General features: G+C 42.6%; 1 protein-coding gene across 1 annotated transcript; it reads left to right on the top strand.

Annotated features, from left to right (window-relative positions):
• Nucleotides 1-338: 338 nt before the first annotated feature.
• On the top strand, nucleotides 339-9,808 carry LOC126764900 (uncharacterized). Its single transcript, XM_050482578.1, has 2 exons — nucleotides 339-777; nucleotides 8,886-9,808. Exon 2 carries the CDS (start codon nucleotides 8,905-8,907, stop codon nucleotides 9,628-9,630), a length of 726 nt encoding a protein of 241 aa, XP_050338535.1. The 5' UTR covers nucleotides 339-777; nucleotides 8,886-8,904; the 3' UTR covers nucleotides 9,631-9,808.
• Nucleotides 9,809-11,924: the final 2,116 nt, after the last annotated feature.

Here is an 11,924-nt window from a genome sequence, read left to right as displayed (position 1 = left end):
GGAGTTATTGTGGAGTGCGTGCACATACATATATACATACAGTAATATAAATACATCGTGTGAGTTGCTAAAAGTTCGTGTGACAATTTCACCTAATACCCAAACCAGTGAAAAATTAAGAAGAAAAGGTGGAACAGTGCAAGGTGAATTTTTCATGCGGTACAGTGGTGGGCGCAAATAAAAGCTCGAAACGTTTTTGCCCTAAAAAAGTAAAATAATAATTGCATTACAGTTTAAAAAAAAAAAAAATTGTTTTACAGTTTAAAAAAAAAAAAAAAAAAAAAAAAAAACTGTTTAAAGTGCCGCAAAAAAAAAAAAAAAAACTTTCTAAAACCGTTGTTCTTGAAACCGTTGCTGCCATCCCGTTGCTGCTGGTATTAAGCCGCTGCCATCGTCATCACCGTTGCTGCCATCCCGTTGCTGCTGGTGCCAAGCCGCTGCTCTTATAGCTCCGTTGCTGCCATCACGTCGCTGCTGCCATCACGTCGCTGCTGCCGTCAATCCGCTGCTGCCATTCCGCCGCTGCTGTCATCACGTCGCTGCTGTTATAACTCCGCTGCTGTCATCCCGTCGCTGCTGCTGTCGTCGTTCCGCTGCTGCTATCCCGTCGTTGCTGCTATAACTACATCGTTGCCATCACGTCGCTGCTGCTGTCATCGCTCCGCTGTTCCTATAATTCTTCGTCCATCCGCTGCTGCTTAAGTCGTCGTGGGAATGAGCTGCCGCTGCATCCTGTGCCAAAGGGACGTAAGCGCCGGCAAACAGCCGACGCACCAGGTAACGAGTGCGAATTATTGAAAGTGGTGCAAACAAAAAACAATAATAATAAAACTGCAAACGCACACTTTCAGTTTTTGGCTCTCCCTTTTCACATTACACGCATATTTATACATATATATACATATATCATTTTCTACATATATTATATATTATACATATACATATACATATTATATACATATATTGAAGTGAATGTGAAGGGATTTTGGGATTGCGGATTTGCCTACATTAAGGTACGACCTTTTTTTAAATCGCATAATTTTAAAATTTTAATTCGGTCAGTTTTTTCGCATATTACCTCGGGTTTTCGCAAATTTAATTATTGGACAATATTTTTTCGCGTTAAATTTTCGACTGTGCTAGTGCTCATTTTGCATAACTCATCGGTTTGGCTTTCGTATACTTGGGAATCGATATTATTCTTTCTCGTTTTCGTAACCGATTCCAAATATATTTGTTGCCAACCTCTATTGCTATTGGTTTGGCTTTCGTATATTTGGGAATCGATATATATATATTTTTTCGTTTTCGTTATCGATTTTTAATATATCTGTTGCCAACCTTTGTAGTTTTTTTTTCGGAAATTCAATTTAAACACGCAAAATGAGCAAGCCAAAGCCAACTATCGCCAACCTCTCTCCAAGTAAGGAGTTAATCGACTTAAAGTCATTAAAGCGTCAAAGGACGGTGGCAAAAAATAGTATTTTGCGAATAAAGACGGGCCTTTTAGAAAAAACCATGTCGTTAGATCCAATTGAATTGGAATGTCGGCTCGACATATTAAATTCACATAGCGAAAAGCTAATGAAATGCCAATCTAAAATTGAAGAGATTGATGAAGACGACATGGCCCGAGGGGAGTTAGAGGACATAATTGTTGAAACGAAATCAATAATTAAAAATATTTTAGCCAAAAATAGAACGTCAATTGCCGAAACATCTTTCGTAGCTTCTCACAGCTCAAGACTCCCTAAAATGAATTTGCCGAAATTCAAGGGAGAATATTCAGAGTTTAAAAATTTTATGAGTTTGTTTGAGAGCTTGGTTCATAATGATCCAAATATCCCAGATATAGAAAAATTTAACCATTTGGTAAATTGTCTATCTGGAGAGGCTCTGGGGACAGTTAAAGCGTTTCAGATGTCGGATGAAAATTATCCGAAAGCGTTGGCAAGTCTCAAAAAAGTTTACGATAATAAGTGCTTGATATTTTTCAATACAATATCTAAACTTTTTGAGCTGCCAACCATCCCAAAGCCATCCGCGCCTTCATTGCGATCAATGATTGATGAAGTGTCTGCTGTTTATGACTCTTTGCTTTCTCTTTCTCTTTCTCTTTCTCTTTCTCTATCTCTGGGCGATGAGAAGCAAATAACAAACGCCATTATAATACATATAGTTATGACAAAGGTTGACTCTGCCACCCGATCCAAGTGGGAAGAGCAACTTGACTACGATCACTTACCATTATGGAAGGATTGCGAAGCAACTTTAAATAGAAGATTTCAGCAGTTAGCAGCGGAAGGAGCATCTTGTTCGAGGACGAAATCCGGAGCCACAACCAGCATGAGCCACATGAAACAGCCACACATGGACAGGACAAAATCAGCTTTAGTTTCTGCAGAGGCAAAGCAGCCAACTTGTCAAAAATGCAAGTCAAAGGAACATCCTTTAACTGCCTGCCCCACTTTCAAGGCGCTTCCGGTACAACAGAGGTTCGAGTTTGTGAAATCGGTGCCCTTATGCATAAATTGCTTGCGTAAGGGGCATACGGTATCCAAGTGCAGAGCGGATCGATGTCGTGTATGCAATCGATCGCATCACACATTGTTGCACCAGTACCCGGTTTCCTTCCCCGCTGCATCTCATCCGCAACCATCAACCACACATGCCATGCATACAGCGAGTATGCCGGATCGGGTAATGTTGGCGACAGCTGTTATTCAAGTGAGGACCAGTTATGGTGAATATCTGCCTGCGAGAGCGTTACTGGACTCAGGCTCCCAAGTCAACTTTATGACGGAGGACTTGGCACAAAAGTTGCGGATTCGTCGCCAACACAAAACGTTAAACATAATAGGAATTGGAAATTCCAATACGAAAGTGGGGACAAAATTAAGCGCGTTTGTTAAGTCGCGGGTAAATAATTACGAGTTTTCGGCGGAATTCTGGATAATGCGTTGCATTTCGGCTAATCATCCAGACCATAACATAAATGTTAATGGCTGGAAAATTCCGCACAATATTAAATTGGCGGATCCAGAATTCCATAAATCAAAAAAGATTGATATATTATTGGGTGCAGAAACCTTTTTCGATTTGTTAGCGGTTGGCCAAATTAAAAGTGGTCCTAATCAACCAACGCTACAGAAAACCCTTTTAGGGTGGGTTGTGTCTGGCAAATATGCCAGCAATCTAAGTCCTCCTCCTTCTGCAACTAGCACATTATGCCAATCTGAAGATGACTTAACGTCAATTAATTCGGTGGTCCAAAAGTTTTGGGCTTTAGAAGAATTACCTTCAGAAACTGGCATCAAATTCACACAAGAGCAAAAAGAGTGTGAAAAATTTTTCGTGAAAACAACTCAAGTATTGCCTTCAGGACGGCTTCAAGTAAGAATGCCTTTTAAAGCTGACCGTAAGTTACTCGGTCACTCCTATGAAACCGCAGTTCGGCGGTTTCAGGCCCTGGAGAGAAGGACATTAAAAGATCCAGAACTTCGCAAAATGTATCTGGACTTTATGAATGAATATAGAGCATTGGGTCACATGAGCCCAACGAACAATAAGATCCCGAGTGAGCCACACTACTTCATTCCGCATCAATGCGTTTTAAGACCCGAAAGCACAACAACCAAATTACGTGTTGTTTTTGACGCTTCGAGTCGTACTTCATCTCAAATCTCATTGAATGAACTTTTGATGGTAGGCCCAACTATCCAAGAAGAATTGTACTCAACTCTTCTTCGTTTTCGTCTACACAAGTACGCTTTAACGGCAGACATTACTAAAATGTACCGCCAAATAATGGTGCACGAAGAAGACAGAGATTGTCAGCTTATTGTGTGGAGAGAGCATCCCTCAGAGCATATTCAAATTTTTCGACTTAACACCGTTACTTATGGCACTGCGCCTGCACCATTTCTCGCAACACGGTGTTTACAAATGCTCAGCGATGCTAATACAACTAAATACCCACTCGGTTCATTGGCCATTAAAAGAGACTTTTATGTCGATGACTTATTGACAGGATCTGAAAATTTTGAGTCTCTAGATCTTATAAGAAGTGAGGTAATTAAAATATTAAACTCGGCAGGATTCACCTTAACGAAGTGGTTTTCGAACCACCCTAAATTTTTCGACAGTGATTGCACTGAAAAGTCGTTGAGCTTCAATGACAAAAATTCAACTAAAACACTAGGAATCCATTGGTTGCCGAAAGAGGATTTGTTTCGATTTGTTTTGGATGCCAACTTTAATGATCTGCGAGCCACTAAACGGAACATATTGTCAGTCTCCGCTCGCCTTTTCGATCCTCTTGGATTATTAGCCCCACTAGTTACCAAAGCAGAATGGGGTCATGGATTCCACAAAAAACGATTCTTTTACATTGACTCAAGCAGCTCACGACTTCCGGTCTTTGACCAAGTATCCTCTGGTTAGCCTAAGAACATCCGTTCGAAGGCGCGAAACATCCCCTATATAGGGTTGTGCGCTGGGTTTGGGACCCGCCACGTAAAAAGCCTACCCCAATGAACAGTAACAACCAGCCTCGGATGAGAGACCCCCCTTTTGATGACGACCATGGCAAACGAAATAAGGACTACGATTTAAGGGCATGCACCTGGAATGTCCGGTCCCTTTGATTGGGAAGGTGCCGCTGCCCAAATGTCCTCGTGAAAATAAAGGCTGACATCACCGCCGTCCAAGAAATGCGATGGACGGGACAAGGACAGAGACGAGTAGGTCCTTGTGACTTTTATTACAGTGGCCAATAAAGGAGCGCAAGTTTGGTGCCTGGGAGAGAGACTCCGTCGCCGAGTACTATCATTCACTCCGGTGAATGAACGTCTAAACAATCCGCATCAAAGCGAGGTTCTTCAACATATCGCTGATTTGCGCCCACGCCCCGACTGACAAAATGGACGATGTGACCAAAGATGCCTTTTATGAGTGCTTGGAGCGCACTTATGAGAGATGCCCCGCCACGATGTCAAAATCGTGCTTGGCGACTTTTGGGCAAAGAAGGTATTCTTTGGCACTTCAATTTCAGCCTCCACGAGAAACATCCCCAAATATATATTGAGGCTGATTGACTTCGCCGGGGCCCGAAATATGGTTATCTGTAGTACTAGATTCCAGAAAAGATTCATCAAGCTACCTGGCTGTCTCCGGATCGAAAAACTACCAACCAGATCGATCATGTTGTGATAGACGGAAGACACGTCTCCAGTGTTTTAGATGTGCGTGCGCTCCGAGGTCCTAACATCGACTCGAACTATCTTGTTGCAAAGATTCGCACCCGCCTCTGTGCAGCAAAAAACGCGCGCCACCAAACACAAGGAAGGTTCGACGTCGAAAAGCTGCAATCACAACAGACTGCCGAACGATTTTCTACTCGGCTTGCACTGTGGGACGGCATTTCAAACTCCTTACGTACAGCTGCATCCGAAACCATTGGTTTTCGGAAAGTGCAAAAGAACAACTGGTACGACGAGGAGTGCCGCGCCGCAGCGGAGAGAAAACAGGCTGCCTACCTCGCAACGTTACGATCGACCACAACACGTGCGGGATGGGATAGATACCGAGAATTGAAGAGGGAAGCGAGACGCATTTGCAGACAGAAAAAGAAAGAGGCCGAAATGCGTGAGTATGAAGAGCTTGATAAGCTGGCCGACAGGGGTAATGCTCGAAAATTCTACGAAAAAATGCGGCGGCTTACAGAAGGTTTCAAGACCGGAGCATACTCTTGTAGAACCCCCAAAGGTGATCTAGTGACCGATGCCCAGAGCATACTTAAATTATGGAGGGAACACTTCTCCAGCCTGCTGAATGGCAGTGAATGCACAACGCCAGGAGAAAGCCCCGATTCCCAATCGATGACGATGGAGCAGACGTTCCATTACCCGACCATGAAGAAGTTCGAATAGCAATTGAAGAACAACAAAGCGGCAGGGGCCGACGGATTGCCGGCCGAGTATTCAAACACGGCGGCGAAGAACTGATAAGGACATGCATCAGCTTCTGTAAAATATGGTCGGACGAAAGCATGCCCAACGATTGGAATTTAAGTGTGCTATGCCCAATCCATAAAAAAGGAGACCCCACAATCTGCGCCAACTACCGTGGGATTAGCCTCCTCAACATCGCATATAAGGTTCTATCGAGCGTATTGTGTGAAAGATTAAAGCCCACCGTCAACAAACTGATTGGACCTTATCAGTGTGGCTTCAGACCTGGAAAATCAACAACCGACCAGATATTCACCATGCGCCAAATCTTGGAAAAGAACCACCTCTTCGTCGATTTCAAAGCTGCTTTCGACAGCACGAAAAGGAGCTGCCTTTAGCCGCGATGTCTGAATTTGGTATCCCCGCAAAACTAATACGGCTGTGTAAACTGACGTTGAGCAACACGAAGAGCTCCGTCAGAATCGGGAAGGACCTCTCCGAGCCGTTCGATACCAAACGAGGTTTCAGACAAGGCGATTCCCTATCGTGTGACTTTTTCAACCTGCTTCTGGAGAAAATAGTTCGAGCTGCAGAACTAAGTAGAGAAGGTACCATCTCTTATAAGAGTGTACAGCTGCTGGAGTATGCTGATGATATTGATATCATCGGCCTTAACACCCGCGCCGTTAGTTCTGCTTTCTCCAGACTAGACAAGGAAGCAAAACAAATGGGTCTGGCAGTGAACGAGGACAAGACGAAATATCTCCTGTCATCAAACAAACAGTCGTCGCACTCGCGATTGGCACTCACGTCACTGTTGACAGTCATAACTTTGAAGTTGTAGATAATTTCGTCTATTTAGGAACCAGTACCACCAACAATGTCAGCCTGGAAATCCAACGCAGGATTGCTCTTGCCAACAGGTGCTACTTCGGACTGAGTAGGCAATTGAAAAGTAAAGTTCTCGACGAACAAAAGCCAAACTCTATAAGTCGCTCATAATTCCCGTCCTGCTATATGGTGCAAGGCTTGGACGATGTCAACAACTGATGAGTCGACATTGCGAGTTTTCGAGAGAAAAGTTCTGCGAAAGATTTATGGTCCTTTGCGCGTTGGCCACGGCGAATATCCATTCGATGGAACGATGAGCTTGTACGAGATATACGACGACATTGACATAGTTCAGCGAATTAAAAGACAGCGGCTACGCTGGCTAGGTCTTGTTGTCCGGATGGACGAAAACACTCCAGCTCTGAAAATATTCGACGCAGTACCCGCCGGGGGAAGCAGAGGAAGAGGAAGACCTCCACTCCGTGAAGGATCTGGCTACGCTTGGAATATCCAATTGGCGCCACGTAGCGAAAAGGAGAAACGACTGGCGCGCTGTTGTTAGCTCGGCTATAATCGCGTAAGCGGTGTCTACGCCAATTAAGAAGAAGAAGAGTTACCAAAGCAAAAATCTTATTGCAAGAGCTTTGGATTCAAAAACTAGATTGGGATGAGTCGATTCCATTGCGCCTCGACACTAGCTGGCAGAATTTCAAAGCCAACCTACTGCAGCTCTCGTCAATTAGCATTCCTCGGTATGTAAACCTAGAGTCGACTGATATATGCCAAATCCATGGCTTCTCCGACGCTTCAATAAGAGCGTACGGATGCTGCATATACATACGAAGCCAATCTGCTAGTGGTGTCAAATGTATGCTGCTTACTGCAAAGTCTAGAGTGGCTCCGCTGAAGACCAAGTCTCTTCCGCGTCTCGAGCTCTCGGCAGCACATCTTCTTGCCAAATTATGGTCACGAGTTGCACCAATGTTGAGTCGACGATTCGAGAAAATTACATTTTGGACAGACTCTGAAATTGTATTGCACTGGGTAAAAACGCATCCATCTTCATTACAAACCTTTGTCGCAAATAGAGTGTCCGAAATCCAAGAATTGACTGACAATGTACAGTGGCGACATGTGCCAACGAAACAAAATCCTGCGGATCAAGTGTCTCGGGGTTGTAACGTGGACGAATTGAATAATTCTATATGGTTTGGCGGTCCACAGTTCCTCCTAGAAGACCCCGCTTTATGGCCAATTAACGCTCACTTCCAGCTCTCCCCAGAAAACGAAGCCTTAGAGAAGAAGAAAAACGCTGTCACATTTTCTGCAAATGTGAAAGATAACACTATAAATGGAGCTGATTGAAAAATTCTCTTCTCATCAAAAGTTGCTTCGTGTGGTCGCATATTTATTACGATGGATCAGACGACCAAAGATGCCTACTGTGGGAAGAGCTCTGACTGCAGACGAATTAAACTTGAGTTTTTTAAAAATTGTCCAGGTGACTCAACATTCTGAGTTTGCGAGCGAAATTCAAAAACTGACTAAAGGCACGACGCTACCCGCCAACTTGCAAAAACTCAACCCGTTCTTGCATGAGTACTCGGATACGTCGCTTTCTTTTAAATTAATCCGAGTAGGAGGTCGCCTATTAAATGCACCTCTCCCATACGATGCCAAATTCCCATTATTACTGAATAAAAATTCGCATTTCGTTATCACTTACTTACGGTTCCTGCACTTTCGAAATCACCACGCTGGGGCAAAAGCGTTGGTTGCCCTTCTTCGAGAACGCATATGGCTAATTAATGCCAGAGAAGCTTGCAGTAGAACCGTAAGAAATTGTACACACTGCTTTCATTACAAGCCGAAGTTGCAAACCCAAATAATGGGAAATTTGCCAGTTGAAAGACTTCGAGCGTTACGACCCTTTCTGATATGTGGCGTAGATTTTTGTGGTCCCATATATACAACGTTAAAAATACGTGGTCGACCACCCGTAAAGACTTATATAGCAGTTTTCGTTTGCTTCACTTCAAAAGCAGTACATTTAGAACTCGTCTCGGACCTATCTACTAATTCTTTTATTTTCGCCCTCAAAAGGTTCATTGGTCGCCGAGGGATGCCACAGAAAATATTCAGCGACAACGCGACCAACTTTGTCGGCGCCGACCGCAAGCTGCGCGAGCTGAAGGAGGCGTTTCTAGCGCAAGCGCCAGAACTAATGGGGTTCGCAGCCGAAGAAGGATTCAGCTTCGGCTTTATACCACCCAGGGCGCCGCACTTCGGCGGATTATGGGAGGCGGCCGTGAAGTCCGCCAAGCATCTAATCGTTCGCGCACTCGGCAACGCCCTGCTAACGACGGAAGAGCTCTCAACGCTACTGGCCGAAGTGGAGGCCATTTTGAACTCGCGTCCCCTAACACCGTTGAGCCAGGACCCCAACGACGGAGAAGCACTAACTCCAGCACAACTTTTAATCGGTTGTCCCCTGCGAGCACTGCCACCAGCACAAGTGCCAACGGACCCAATTCGTTGCTGCGAGAGATGGCAACTTGTTTGCTGTCTCAAGCAACAGTTTTGGCAACAGTGGTCCAAAATATATCTAACGAGCCTTCAGGAGCGCAACAAATGGCTCCACCCCAAACGCAACCTGCAGCCAGGCGATCTCGTCCTCGTTCACGAAGACAACGTGCCGCCGCAGCAGTGGGTAATCGGCCGCGTCGGCGCAACCGTCGAAGGCCAAGACGGCAAGGTACGAGTGGCAGACGTGGCAACCAAGGCGGGCACCATTAAGCGCCCAATTCATAAACTTGCACTACTGCCCATGGATGTTGAAGGATCCTGATCCTGTCAAGGTGGCCGGTGTTGCGTCAAGCGACTTATACGAATATATGTTCAATTTAAAATGAAAATAAAATATGAAATTAGAATTAATTACTTTTTTTGAAATGCATGTTATATTCGAATTATACTTTCATTGTACTTACCCTAATAATATTAAATATACTTACCTTAATCTATTACTTTAAGTTAACGAAATGAATTATACTTACCTCCTTTTTGTACATACATACATACTAACATTCCAACTGTTTTTTCCCGTTAGCTTTAAGATTTAGGCTAAGTCATCTAGTTGCTGAAATAAAGAAATGAATCGTAATTAGACCGCAATCGAACTCGCACGCGTTTCTCTTTTTTCTATTTTCTCGCCGTCGCAATTTCGGAACACTTAAATATTCTATGTTAGGTACAGGCAATTGGTTTAATTATATTAAGTGAAATATTTAAAAACAACATATTAAACAAACACGCATCCCAAAATAATTTTATTCTCAAAAACGCTTGAGTTTGATCTATGATGCCTTCAATTAAGTGAAATGGACCAATACCACTACATATGTGAAAAACAACCTGATACTACGATTTGGCGCCGTCATGTTCAACGGTTTTTGAGGTAAACCGGGGATTATATTCTGAGAAAGGGGAACATCGGACAAAGTTCCTAGACCCTGTACTACCAAATAACTTAACTTTGGATTCGTCTGACCACAATATGTTTCGCCATTTAGCCACGGGTCAGGAGCCATGCTCTTTTGCAAATTGTATGCGGGCTTCCTTGTGCTTCTTTTTTAATGAGGGTCCTTTTCGTGGACACTGACAAATAATTTGATCGGCCCCAAATGCCTACGAACAGTTTCAGTATTAACTGACAAATTTAGTTTGTCGTCGATGCTCCGGGCTGAAACAAAAGATTGATTTTGCAGTAGCGTACTATGTATATTGCGATTGTTTGCAATGGATGTTTTGCAGTTTCGTCTACAAGTTTCATTTTTGTTTCTATAATTTAAGGCATTTGCTATCATTTGAGGAGAACATTTTACGATTTCTCGGATCTCTTTATAAGTTTTTCCAACTATTCTCAAATTTTTTATCGTTTCCCGCTTTTCCTCTGTACAATGATTTCCTGTACCCACTGGAGAAAAGCCCAATGAATAAATAAAATAATAACTAATTAAAATTGCTGCTAAATTATGAAACAATACTTACTTTTCTAGTTTTGTGAATATTTTTTATGTTAAGGACTATTTTGGAAACGAAATATTTAAAACTCCTATTATTTTGTGGAAAGCAATAAGAAGTGTACCCCAGAACTAGCAAGGTACAAACAGAATAGCGATCATCCCAATAAAAAAATTGTTTCGTATTTTAAGGCTAGTATCCCGTTATGTGTATCGTTATTGTTCCGCGTCATTTACATGTGATTTAAGAAATTTTTTCATATGGGCACTCTATTATTTTGAGGACAACTGTATGTATATTTAATTCTGCTGTCTTCTACTTCTTTCTTTTATCATAGAAATACTAAGGTCTTTATAGATATTTTCATTATCCATGTACCATGGTGAACACGTTTGTTCTAAGCATTTTTATTGGAACCTTTGTATTATATCAATATTAGTCGCACGGGTACCCCACTATTGAGTGCCATACATCCAAATCGGCTTAATGACCGCTTTTCTTATTTCGCTAGTAATTCTATTTACTTGCTCTATCGTGCTATGTTTTCCATGAAACCCGAATTGGTACGTTGGTATTATATTATTTTCGTGGAAGAAAGGAGTAGACATCTTTGATAGTAACAATTTTACAAATATTTTAGAAAGGCAGGGTAGAAGACTGACTGGTCTGTATGAAGACGGCTGTGTTAAGTCTTTCCCAGGTTTATCTATCAAGATAATCTGCGACTTTTTCCATGAATTAGGAGAGTATTCGAGATTAAGAACTGCATTGAAGAGCAAAAAGAGCACTTCTATAGCAATATTTGGTAACTCAATTAGCATTTTTGGGGTAATATTATCATATCCGTATGACTTTTTTGAGTTAAGATCTTTTATTATTATAATAATTTCAGAAGGTGAAGTCTTAAAAGACTCGAGTGACTCGTTAACTGTGTAAGGTAAGCTGGACAGCTAAAAGTTGTTCTTTGGGCAATTAGGTTGAAATACCTTTTCTAGGTGATTTGCAATACAATTAGCCTTTTCTTCGTTACTTCGAGCCCAATTTCCACCCATGTCTCGTATAGGCATGTTGGAGTCAGTTGGTGGCTTCATGGACTTTTGGGCTTTCCAAAGCGAATTT

Source organism: Bactrocera neohumeralis, unplaced genomic scaffold (genome assembly GCF_024586455.1).
Source record: "Bactrocera neohumeralis isolate Rockhampton unplaced genomic scaffold, APGP_CSIRO_Bneo_wtdbg2-racon-allhic-juicebox.fasta_v2 cluster10, whole genome shotgun sequence".
NCBI classification, from domain to species: domain Eukaryota; kingdom Metazoa; phylum Arthropoda; class Insecta; order Diptera; family Tephritidae; genus Bactrocera; species Bactrocera neohumeralis.
The sequence above is the reverse complement of the archived record's forward strand: the minus strand, read 5'-3'. Positions and strand labels throughout refer to the sequence as shown.